At 42.4% G+C, this 13107-nt stretch overlaps 2 protein-coding genes across 2 annotated transcripts; one reads left to right on the forward strand and one right to left on the reverse strand.

Moving 5' to 3' along the window:
* Positions 1–6319: 6319 nt before the first annotated feature.
* On the reverse strand, positions 6320–8169 carry LOC103975209 (zinc finger protein ZAT1-like). Its single transcript, XM_065151217.1, has 2 exons — positions 7695–8169; positions 6320–7621 (listed from the first exon to the last, which is right to left on the reverse strand). The coding sequence occupies exon 2, from the start codon at positions 7584–7586 to the stop codon at positions 6363–6365; it is 1224 nt and encodes a 407-aa protein (XP_065007289.1). The 5' UTR covers positions 7587–7621; positions 7695–8169; the 3' UTR covers positions 6320–6362.
* Positions 8170–11573: 3404 nt separating this feature from the next.
* LOC135638427 (uncharacterized) lies at positions 11574–12902 on the forward strand. The gene is made up of 3 exons (XM_065151541.1): positions 11574–12170; positions 12267–12455; positions 12549–12902. The coding sequence occupies exons 1-3, from the start codon at positions 11574–11576 to the stop codon at positions 12900–12902; spliced, it is 1140 nt and encodes a 379-aa protein (XP_065007613.1).
* The last annotated feature ends 205 nt before the right edge of the window (positions 12903–13107 follow it).

The raw sequence follows: 13107 nt of genomic DNA on the forward strand, positions 1-13107 counted from the left end.
ATTTTAGTTGGGTTTGGTAGCTGTTTTAGGCTTGTAAATAAAAGTTATGTCATGTGGACACTTGTGAGAGTTTTCGATCTATAGTGGACAATTTTGACCATTCATTGTGCAACTGTTTAGAGCTTGTAAAGTTTGTTTGTAATTTACATTGGCTAAGAAGTGTTTTCTGAAATGTTTGCTTGTGGATCCCGAGTGAGGCATTTTCTCTATCCCACTTTCTCTTTTGTAGGTCCTAAGGGACCATGAGAGGTTTCGGGAAGACTGACCTTTGTGGACAGACACGTAAGGGTACCGCATAACTTAGGCAAAACCAACTAAGTTCGTGATAGTGTGGCATCACCACCTTACTCATCTATCATCCTCCATTCAACAATAGCTAATTTTTTATTATTCCCTTGAAACTTTCAAATCAGGTAAAAATATTGATGTTTGCCTTAGTAATAAAAATCATAGACTACCTTTTGGAATGTCTTTCATATCCTATTTCAAACCATATGAAATTATTTACATTGATGTCTAGAGCGTTGTTCAATTCGATTTCTTTAATAATTTTAAATTTTATGTTATTTTTATAGATTACTTACTAAATATATATGATTTTATCCTCTCAAATATAAATCTAAAGTTATCATAGTCATTACTCATTTTAGAAAGGTGATTGAAAACTTCTTTCAATCTACCATTAAGATATTTTACTTTGATGGAAAAGGTGAATGTGAAGCTGTAACACTTATCTATCATCATATGATATGCAATATCTCGAGTCACCATTATACACACTTCAACTTGTTGTCTCTACCGAACGGAAGTACTGACATATAGTTGAAACCAATTTCACCCTCCTATACTAAGCCTTAACACAACTAATTTTTTTTGGTCAGTAGCCTTAGCTAGTTCTATAATATACTCATTTTCCTCATTAATCATATACTCACCCTAGTTCTATAATACTAGTCATCATTTGAATGACTATTTCATAAAATCTCAAACTTTTAAAAATTTAAAATATTTGATTGTTGATGTTATCCCTTAGCTAGGCTCCTATGCTTCATATAAGTTAACTTCAAGATCCAGGTCATGCACTTTGTTAGGCACTTACTCCTAACATAATGTTTTTCAATACTTTAGTCCTCAAGCCACTACAACAACTATCAATTATTGGTTTCATATGAGTATGCCTCAAACCCTCTCAAGCATACCTCTTACCTCATCAATCAACAAATCCCCTTTAGATTTATGCTCACTTATTACTCTAATTCAACGACACCTCACACCTCTTGTAACTTCTCAATCTATCACTCTACCAACTCACTCTATAACATTTAATAAAGTAATGCCTTTGGCACTACAAATGATGTCGTCCTCTCTTTGATCAAGTGATACCAAAGTGCATCAGTCCGATCAGATATGTGTCACTAACTCTTTTCCAATTCTCATATTATTAATACAACCCAATGATACCACTAACTCTAAAAATAACATCTTCAAGCCATGTTAAATTCTTGATTTTAACACGACCATAAGCTCTCCACCCAACTCTACTACGCCTATAAGCATCTCCACATTGGTGCAAAGGCATTTGTGAGAAATATAATATCATACTTCATAATGTCATATGGATTCTTATACTATCTCACATTATAAAATGTTATTGGGTGTTAGTGAATTTTTCAAATTAAGTAAAATCAGTCTTACCAAATATAAAATATAAAATATGTCTAATGGCTAAATGGTTTCATCCGGTATTGATTTCACAAAGACTTTTAGTCTATTTATTAAATCAATAACAATTCGGCTCATCCTAAGTTTGGCTATCACTCAAGACTATGATATATATCAACTAGATGTTAACAATACTTTTTTACAAGGGATTTTAATTGAAAATATTTTTACATAGCAACCCAATGGCTTCATCCAACCTCAATATTTAAACTATATTTGTAAATCATGAAAATCTATTTATAAATTTCGTCAAGCTCCAAGAACTTAGTATATTGAACTTGACTCATTTTTTATGTTAACCGACTTCATCGACTTAAAATCTAAAAACTCTTTATTCCTATGATAATAAAATAGATATACTATATATTTATTAGTTTATATGAATGGCATTATTATTACATATAATAATTCTATGAAGATTAAGTAATTTATTAAGCAACTAACAAATCAAGGTTCATATCTTTTGAAATTTTTTATTTTAAAAAAATTATATTCGAGATTTATTATCAAAGATGATCTAGAATGCCAAAGAAGTTGTTAGCCTACTCTTTTGTACTTAGTCACTCAAATTAGATCATGAAGCCTTGCTATAGATCTCACACAATACCAATGAGTACTTGGATCATTATAGTATTCATCTCTTACATGTTCAAATATTTCATTTATAGTTAACAAATTATCACAATTCATGTACTAGCCCTCTACTACACATTGATCAACACTAAAATGTATCATGCAATATCTTAAAGGAACTCTCGGACTTCTTCTTTATAAACACTCATCTCTTCATCTCCATACTACCAATGTTGATTGGGTAGGCAATACCAATAATAGAACATCTGCATCAATCTATATTATCTTCTTTGGAGCAAACCTGATCAGTTAAAGTTTTAATAAATAGAACACAATCGTAAGATTTATCATTAAAGCTGAATACATTACCAATCTACCATACAAACTTGGCATCACCTCTTAATATACTCTAACAATATACTATGATAATATCAGTGTCACTTACTTATGCTCTAAACGATGTTCTACTCATATGAAACATATTATCATTGACTTTTACTTTGTTAGAGATTAAGTTGTTAGACGCTAATTATGTGTTCCTCATGTCCACACTTTTGACAAACTAGCAGACTCCATAAATCCTTTAGCTCACAAGGTATTTCAATAACATCGTTTCAAGATTGACATTCTCGAGGGCTTGATAAAAGATGATGATAGAAACAAAAATGGAACGACATCTTTATATTACTTACATGTTCTAATCCTCAATAAATCTATGATTTGATAATCAATCACCATGATATATATATATATATATATATATATATATATATATATATATATATATATATATATATATATATATATGATGGAAAAAAAATTCAAATTTGTATCAATATGTATGACCTTAATGAATTAAATCATCTTTTCATAACAAATTCTTCATCAATAACTATTTCCTATTAATCTAAAAATATTTAAGACAAAATTAATATTAATAGAGATATTTAACCCTTATAATTCATTCACGTCATCTTTCGTTTCTGATATAAGACTAAATCCAATCTCAACAAACATAAATTGAATAGTGTACTACTCATCTTCTCTTTTAGACTATAATATTACAATAACCTCAACAAATATAAATTGAATAGTGTAAGAGACATGATGGTTTGGTGATCGCTCACATCCACCAAATTATAGTATCATCTCTGTTGCCCAGTCGAACCTCAATCACCAATGCATGTCAAGTTCGTCTATCTTTTAATTCTAAGCAAGTAACTACATGTATGAATAATACAAATCAAGCATTTTGGAGCTACAAATAGCTCGTGCTGGTTATGACTTGGAGCATGGAGGTATCCACCATGAGTGCCAAAAGACTCCAATACAAAAGACACGCCATGCACATGAAATGTAGCAGTTGCTTACTCATTGCACCAACACCATTCACCACATCATGATCAAGGTACCCTCAATATGGTGATGGAGCTTCGAATCATGACTGATGATGATGATGATGATTGATGATGATGATGATGATGTGAACAAATGTATTCGGACTCAGTTTATTGAGTTAATTTTCCTTTTTTTTCTCTGCAAAAAAAGGAAAAAAAAAAAAAAAGGCTCAGTGTGGTGGTCAACATGACCATCCTTCACCTCCATCAGCTCCAAATCTCTCAGTGACTTGCCATAGTTCATCTCCAGCACAAAAACAATGCAAGGTTCTGCAGGGCGGATCACACGAGTCTTCAACCATGGAAGAGCAATCTCAGCTGCCATCAAGTCAAGCTTTCCTAATGGATCAAAGTTGTGGTCGACAATAAGGTTAAGAGAGATGGATGGATGGACACAAGACATCAATGGCCTGCTAAAGCTGACTACTGAAACAACAGTAGAACTACCGAGGTTTTGCCTGTGAAACATGGAATTGATGTTTAGATGCATACCACAGTTATCTATCTTCTCCTTTCCGTAGAGACACAAGACGAGCAGTGTCAGTGAAGAGTAGTACTCAAATTCTAATGCCATTTCACTTTATTTGGTAGCATGTCGGTGTGAGAAACAGAAGTATACCTAATTGCTTTGAAGTCTGATATCAGATCGAATTCAGATCAAAGACAGATGGAAAGTAGAAAAATGTGGAGAAGCTAACACAGACCAAAAAATGTTGAGTGAACTCTTAATGTGCTTCTGCAATCACACGTATATCATAGTGTATACATGATTTACATGGTTTGATGATTCTTCAGGAAGAAAAAAATTGATGCTTCACTAGATGAGCATAATCGATTCGAGATAATTCAAACTCAGATCTGAAATATCTTGTATATTCTCTTACATAAACCAAGAATCTTTCGTTCAACCTCTCTAAATCTATTATGGAAAAGCCCAAGAGGTATTATTCCTTGTCTCTCCTTTGTCACAACTTTAAGATATATGAGATACTTATGGAACAATCAAACACTAATTCCGAATGATCTTTTTCCGTATTTAAATTCCTTATTCTCCAAGCAATCTTATTCTCTAAGTTTCTATCATAACTCCAAAAATACTTGCCTACCCTAACACTTGCTTCCTCGAATTTATCTTGTTTTCCAGCTCACTTAGAAGAAGGAACAGCTTGAGTTGCAGCCATTAGTGATTTCTCTCTTCATTATGGAGGAATATGAGGTGTTGAAGTGGTGTTGTGGCCATGACATGCAATCTAAATGAAATGAGGTGGAGGTACTGTGGAAGAGAAGCTTCACAAACATACTTGGTTTTGAGCTGAAGCAGTGTGTGTCAAGTGGAAGACTGTGACCCATGAGACAAGATTACAATGTCACAGCTATCACCTTTAAGATCCTACAATTTTAAGAGAATACATTGAATTTGAATATATTATTTTTCCAAATTCTATGAATATTTACCATGAAATTACAGATAAACATTGTTGTTTGTTTGAGTACTTTGAGATTTCTTCGTTTAGAAGTTAAACATGTTCATGCTATTTTTTTTTTACCAAAAGAAAGAGAATATTTTGTAGCTTTTTTGGATGGTTTAAATTTAGGTTTGATCCTTCTTAAGTCATTTAATTTCTTGTAGACATTATTTATATGACCAAAAAAGACTTAAAGACTGTTTAAATTAGCAATTGGCTCATTATGTATACTAAGGTTATAAAACTATGCATGCCATGCATGAACAAGTTGATGAGGTGCATCACTCTCCCTCAAGATTCCATGCATCTCATAGCTTGAGACCAAATTGATAAGACATTCAATTTTCATTAATTTTTTTTTAGTAAATCGAGTAGCTCGAACCCGAAAATCACTTACCATTATTTCAACCTGACTCTGAAACCATTTGGATAAAAGATAAGTTTTCACGGTGCTCTCGATACCATGAACCCTATCGATTAATATAGACTAGGGGGGACAGATTTTAAAGATAATATTCTAAGGGTCATGTATCTTTAAAAGTTCATGCATCTCTTCAAGTTGTTCCTATTCAGTATAACATTTCATTTTTATACATCCTTTTATGGAATCTCTTCTCAATAGAAGGCACAAAATAAATAAAATAAAATAAAATTCCAAAAATGAATTTAGCCAAAGAATGCTAAGAATCATACTAAGCCAAAACTCATGAATAAATTTTCCATAAACAGAACTCAGCTCAGGTTGGAATTAACCTTACGCTACAGTAACATATAATTAGTGGTACACTACAAGAGGAATCATATATCATCATATATATATGATGATGATGATGATGATGATGATGATGATGATGATGATGATGATGATGATGCTTAAAAGGCTATAGGTTTCTGATAGAATAATGGAGGTCTAACCTAATATTTGGATGAAACCACTTACCTTGTATATCATGTGAATGTGCTGTGACAAAATAAGAATCAAAGCTGGACTATCAACTCACAAAATACAAGTCTAAAACAAGAAGAAAACAATTTAAGATAACACATCACATAGCATTCAGAAAGAGAAAAAGAAGTGCATGACTTTGAGCAAAAGATGAGAAGGTTTCACTGGCAAAACCTAGTCTTTTTGATAGCTGCATCTGCTACCTGATAACCACTACTGCAAACTTGTTAGAACTCGATTTGTAGCATAGATGTGTTCTCAGTCAAGATTCGGTGGTGCCTTATTGAGATCCCAGCAGAACTGATCATGTTGAGCTGAGTGTGATGAAGATGATGGAGCTGGATCATGTAGCTGCTGCTCACCGGGGTGATGGTACTGCACCGGCGCCACATGGTCGTCAGATGGGTGTGAGGAAGAGGATGGAGCTGGAGATCGACGGTGTAGTTGATGGAAGTGCCGTCTCTGGTGACCTCCAAGTGCCTGCCCGCTGGTGAACACGTCGTTGCAAATCTTGCACCGGTGTTCCGCGGTGGCCGGTTTCGCGACTGCAGTGCTTCTGCCCTGGTTCTCCACCGTCGCTGAGGTCGCCGCTGCTTCTTTGGGGTTGGTCTTGTTCTTATTGTGACTGGCTATGTGCCCTCCAAGTGCCTGGTGCGAAGAGAAGGTCTTGGAGCACACACTGCACGCGTACCTTCGACCATGATCAGATGTGGCGGACTCGACCTTCGTCTTCTTAGTTCTCCTGTAGCTCGATGTCAGATCGTCCCCAGAGTTGATATTCTGAACCCTAGGAGGAAGCTCATCATCATTGTGGCAAGACTGAGTGAGCTGAAGTTGTTTCGTCTGATTTCCTTCCTCCTCAGCAGTGATTGCGGCCCGACCCCGGTGCTCTGCATGTGCCATACGAAATATGGTCATGGCAGCAGCCTCTAAAAGATCTTCGGCGTCGTCGCCGCCGCTGGCCGTCCCTTGTCGACCTCTTCTCGCGGTCGTCTGCCACTTTTTCGCAGGCAGATCTCTCGCGGCAGAAGGACCGGCGTCCGGCTTCGGCTGCTTCCGTGAGCCCGGTGGCGGATTAGCTCCCCTGTAATCTCTCTCCGGGTGGCACCGCAAGTGGCCAAAAAGTGCCTTATCTGAAGCAAACGTCTTCCCGCACTCCGGGCATGTTGGGATCCCCGATCCGCCTTTGCTTGCATGCTTTCGTTTGGAGCTGCCGAACCCCTCGCTGGCCTTCGATACAGATCTGTGATCGTCGTCGAGAGGGCAAATCTCGGATTTGATATTGGCGGGTTGGTCTGCGACAAGCTCAGCCCCCGGACCAGGTGGCACCGCTTCCTGAACCGTTGCTTGCTTGGCCTTTCCCGTCTCCGGGCACTTGTGTCGAGTACGCAAGCCGTTGCTACCGGATGGCGTTTCTTCTTCCAATGCAACATCCTCAATCCCGTAGCAGCTTCCAACTTCACTGAGATGATCAGCTCCCATCTCTGCCTCCTCTCTGCCTATCAGTTCCCAGAAATCTGAAACCAAGCTTCATCATGAAAGATCTAAAAAGATTCACAAAGACGATCAGAGAAAAGAGGAGCAACCCACCAGCTGAGGAAGGCTTGATCTGTAGCTGATCAAACTAAAGAAAAAGGAGACGCCTTTGGCACGAGATCATCTACCCTAACATCACGCAAACAGAAGACCAGATGGCGAGCTCAGCAGAGCTCCAAGGAGCCAACTTTATAGTAGATTCAGTCCAAAGACGAGATTTTTTATTCCTTTCGTTGGGGAAAGAGAAAGAGATCTGATAGATGAGGATAGAAGCAGAGATCAAGTGAAACAGGTGGGCAAACCCGATCGACAGAGCTGGACTCTGGAGGAGGAACCCCACGCAGCCGGCAACTCCCTGCGCTCCTAACAGGCGGCGGATATCCCAAACCAGAGCTGGAGACAGTGGCGAGACTGGAAGGAGAAGACGGAAGAGGGAAGAGAAGGGGTGGAATCCGCAACGCTCTTCTCCGTGCGTTGGTTTCGCGTTTGGTGTAGTTGTTATCGAGGATGCGGAGAGAGAAAGAAACCGAGTCGGCGGGCAAAGGGAAACGTGGTCCGTCGGATGGAAAGAAGCGACGGGAGAGATTTGAGCTTCCATTTATGAGAGGATCTCAATTCGCCAATGAGATGTGTATCCATATATTGTTCGTTCTCCCTCCGTTAACCAATGCATGATGATGATGATGATGAGAGAGACGCACAATGTATATAATAATAAATCATAATCCTTGGGACTAACCGACTCCATCTCGTCTCTACATATGTTTAGCTCTCTGCAAAGCATGTCCATAAATAAAGATAATATAACTCATGAATGCCATCAGGCTCAGGTTAACGCTATGTTGACTTTGACCGCTACTGTGGTCTCAAATGAGTGAAATGGTACAAGCAACTCTGTTGTAGTAGTACGTTTATGGTGGAGCTTCAAGAGCTAAAAGGGAGATTCTTGGCTTTTCTGAGAAAAGGATGCTGCTGCCATTGGGAGAGATTCTAAACAAGGAATTGCCAATCTCTTAGAATTTTTCAGAGTATCATTTGGATTTTTTTTTAATTATCTGAAACGTATTGATATTTACAAAATTTTACATGTATTTAGAGAAGGTATTGGATGAGATCATTGTTTTTTTTTTTTTTTTCATCTCATCAAATCCAAAAATTTAGATTCAGAATTTAAAACAATGTCTAAAATCCCGACCTAAAAGGTCAATATGAGCTGATTCATTAGTGAGCTTGTTGGTAGATCTTGAAAGTAAAGTAGCTCATTCATGCATGAACAACTTTGAAAATTATGAGTCAGATGTTGAATACCCCATTGAAAAATAAGACTAAAAAACCTGACTCCACGAGGAACCCAAAAGGTTTGATTTATGATGAGTCAAACTCGAACAAAGCTCAAACATGTGCAAAATAATAAATGAACTCAGCGTGAGTTTTGAACTGAGATCAACCCTAATATTAAGTCAAACATAGTGCGCAAATATATGTGAAATGGAGTCCGACTTCATTCCCAGATAGTCGCTAAGCAAAGTTTCCCATATTTATGCCAACACGAGAAACAAGGCCAGCTTAATCATATTTATGATAGGGCATATTTTGGCCCTAGATGAGTCACAAACAAACGTCGTAAACCAACAAGTCACGAACGTAACGCCGTACACCTCCAAGACCCCGGGATGCACGCCACATCAAGTTTGGTACTATGCGACTGTGCAACTGTATGACCTATCCCAAGAGCTTGGGGTGGTGTCGTCTGCTTTTGGGACAATGTCGTCTGATGCCACTCATGCACCCCCGAAGACGCTATCTTGTTAGAGGGGTTGTCCTACCCCCACGAGAATCAGTGGCCATGTCGAACCAAGGTGCAACCGACTCTCCCACGTAGGTATGAATACCCCTGACCGATCCCAAGGATGGGGGGAGAAAAAACAAGGGAATCCGAACCAATCTGACTTTCTCGTCGGAGGGGCCAAAGTCGGGACACACCCGACGAAGGCTATTTTATAGGAAGGTGATTTCCATTAAGTTGCGAGTGTCTTCACCCCGAAGTCGTCACTCAATACGCAGAGAAGGGTGGTCCAGTGGCTCGGATCTTAACCAACGCTAGCCCGCATCTCCCATCTCAAGGAGGTGCCCACATGGCGAGGAAGATTGCCGACTACCCCGAGAACGAGAGGACGCATCTCACCATAAACGACGCTCGAGTCGGCTAGCTTTGGGGTGCTAACCCCCAGCCACTTGCGAGGACTCGGTCGATCCTGCCACCTCAACCCTCGCCCGAAATGCTCGAGGGGCGCAGCCACCTCATCATCCCACTTATTCCACCGGAAGTTCCCGACATTGACATGTGGACCTAACCGTGCTGACTCATCAGCCACGATATTTTTGTTCACTAACATTTTGGCACTACAAGGAGGGCTTATGGCGCAGGAACAACCGGTAGGAACTTGCCCCGGGAGGAACCCCCAACTGACCTCCCTTCCATCGAGCCAGAAGGTCAAGCCCTCTCCGCCCCTACGGACGGAAGGATACCGGCTTTGACGCCTAATCGTTACTAGCGTTTGTTCAACGACCTGAGACTGCCGCCCCCGGGGCTCACCCCGGGGCCCTCGGCAGTGACACCCGAGGTGTTCCTTGGCCTAACCAAGTAAGTGCAGACTATGGTGGGCATGATGCAGATGCTCGCCCCGATGATTCCCCAAATCGTGCAACTGGCGATGCCCCCGACCGATCCGACCCGGCAACCCCCGAATGGGGAACAGTTCGGGATCAAAGAGGCCTGTGGGCTAGCGACGGACCTGAGGGGTCGTCCCGAGCAAAACGCACCCGCACCCTACCGAGCCATGCTATCTCATCTAGAGCCCAACACCATATCGTCCGACTCGACGGACGACTCGCTTAGGGCCCAATTGTCTCGAGTCAGTCAGTGCTTGGACACATTCCAACGCAAGCTTCGGAGGTCACGTAGCGAGTCCAACGAGGGCACCTCGGGCAGGTCCCCCTTTACCCAAGAAGTACAGGACAAACCTGTACCCCTCAACTTCATGATGGAGGCTCTGATTCCATGGAGCATGTCTCTATATTCCGAGCCTAGATGGCCCTCTATGGTGCCTCCAATGTGCTGATGTGTCGAGCATTTCTGACCACTCCGAGGGGGCCGGTGTGGACGTGGTTCAGCTAGCTACACCAAGCTTCAGTCTCGTCCTTCGACCAACTGGCCGAGGATTTTGAACAAAACTTCCTCGCCAATGCGCGACCCAGGCCCTCTCGTGAGGACGAGTCGCTCTCTCAGTTCGTGGCACGGTTCGCCACCAAGATCGGGGTTTTCTGAATGCTCACCCTTCTCTAATCTTACAAGCCTTTCTGATGGGTCTGAAGCCTTCAAGGTTCTTTTGGTCGCTGATCGAGAAGCCACCAGTGATCATCTCTGAAATGCTCTAACGTACCAACCAGTGCATTGCTGCCGAGGCTCTAGTGGCAGAGTGGCACATGGAAGGCAAGAAGTCAAGGATGGAGCTGTCTTGAGGAACAACCTCGACGGTCCCGAGACCTCCCCGTCGGGGGCCCAACCGACAAGAGCTACCGCTCCCAAGACCCCCACCTCTCCCCCTAATTGTGTTTCACACCGAGATCTTCCTCCAAATCAAGGAGACGGGCCTCTTGCAGCAACCTTTCCCTATGAAGGTCGCCCATAGAAATCAATCTAAATACTACAGGTTCCACCGGGACTACGGTCATGACACGGAGGACTGCCATGACCTTCAGAATCAAATAGAAGCACTAATCCGGAGAGGCCACCTCGGACGCTACCTAAAATCCTAGGAGGCGACTCCATGCCCCAGAGGACCCCCCGAGAGACAGGTCGATGTCATCTCTAGCGGACCGGCAGCCGATAGCAATAGCGTGACAGAAAGAAAGGCCTACGCACATAGCACGATGGAGAAGCATCCCTGGCCTGAGCACGAGCCTAAAATTACCTTTGGGGCAAGAGCGGTCGAGTGCTCCCACCATGATGACGGTCTGGTGATCTCCATTCAAATCGGCAATGCCCGAGTTAAGAGGGTGATGGTTGACACTAGGAGTTCCGCCGACGTCCTCTACTTTGATGCCTTTGAGAGGCTCGGCTTGACCCAAGGAGATCTTACCCCTGTGATGTCAGCTCTTACAGCGTTCGTTGGGGATTCCATCTCTCTGCTCGGGACCACAATGCTCCCCATCACCATCGGGGAGGAACCGAGGGCGAAAACAATAATGACCACCTTCATGGTGGTCGACTTGCCCTCGGCCTACAACGTCATCCTCAGTCGCCCGACCCTCAACAGGATTCAAGTGGTAGTCTCCACCTATCACAGAACCATCGAGTTCCCAACCTCAGCTAGGGTTGGGGAGGCCCGAAGCAACCCGAGGGAGTCGAGGCGATGCTACCTCACCGCGGTTGCTCTCCCAGCAAAGCCGCACTCAACCTCAGTTCCCGACCCTCGTGAAGCACCTGTACCACAAGTGACGCTGGAGCCCCCAGAGCCTCTTATCAAGGTACCCCTAAAGCGGAGTTGACCCGGCCAGACCGTTAGGGTCGGGACTACACTCCTCGAAGCGGACTAGCTCCACCTTATCGATTTCCTGAGGAAGAAAGCTGACCTATTTGTGTGGTCCCCCGAAGAGATGCCTGGGATCGACTCAGAGGTGGCGCAACACCAGCTCTACGTCGACCCTAGGGCGCGGCCGGTAAAGCAAAAACTAAGAAGGTTCGCCCCCGACCAGCAGAGGGCGATCCGAGACGAGGTCGATCACCTTATAAAGGCCGGGTTCGTCACCGAGGTTAAGTACCCCCGGTGGTTGTCTAATGTAGTCCTCGTCAAGAAGCCTAATAGAAGTTAGAGACTGCGTATTGATTACACCGATCTCAATCAGGCATGTCCCAAGGACTGCTATCCACTCCCCAGGATAGACCAACTGGTTGATGCCACCGTTGACCATGAATGCCTTACGTTCCTGGATGCGTTCTCTGGCTACAACAAAATCCCGATGGCGACCCAAGACCGAGAAGATACTGCCTTCATCACCAACCAGGGGGCGTATTGTTTCAAGGTGATGCCCTTTGGCTTGACGAACGCTGGCGCGACCTACCAAAGAATTGTCAATAAACTTTTGAAACACCAGCTCGGGAGGAACATTGAGGTGTACATAGATGATATGATTGTAAAAAGCAAGGTTACAGGGACACATTTGGTCGACCTGGCGGAAACATTCCAAACGCTCAGATAGTTCAACATGCGTCTAAACCCAACAAAGTGCATCTTCGGGGTCAACTCGGAGAAGTTCCTCGGCTTCATCATTCACCAATGGGGAATAGATGCCAACCCAAAGAAGGTTCACGCCATTACCGAAATTTACTCCCCCCGCTCGGCCAAAGAAGTATAGTGACTTGCCGGGAGGTTGGCAGCACTCACTACGTTCGTGTCGTGTTCAG

This window comes from Musa acuminata, chromosome BXJ3-5, assembly GCF_036884655.1.
Source record: "Musa acuminata AAA Group cultivar baxijiao chromosome BXJ3-5, Cavendish_Baxijiao_AAA, whole genome shotgun sequence".
NCBI lineage: Eukaryota > Viridiplantae > Streptophyta > Magnoliopsida > Zingiberales > Musaceae > Musa > Musa acuminata.

What these genes read in the sequence shown, in the direction of transcription:
- LOC135638427 (XM_065151541.1), top strand. Translation starts at nt 11,574, where the DNA reads ATGGAGAAGCATCCCTGGCCTGAGCACGAGCCTAAAATTACCTTTGGG. An exon ending in CCCCAGAGCCTCTTATCAAG is followed by an intron (nt 12,171 to 12,266) that starts GTACCCCTAAAG and finishes TTCCTGAGGAAG; the next exon opens with AAAGCTGACCTATTTGTGTG. An exon ending in AGGCCGGGTTCGTCACCGAG is followed by an intron (nt 12,456 to 12,548) that starts GTTAAGTACCCC and finishes GATCTCAATCAG; the next exon opens with GCATGTCCCAAGGACTGCTA.
- LOC103975209 (XM_065151217.1), bottom strand. Translation starts at nt 7,586, where the DNA reads ATGGGAGCTGATCATCTCAGTGAAGTTGGAAGCTGCTACGGGATTGAG.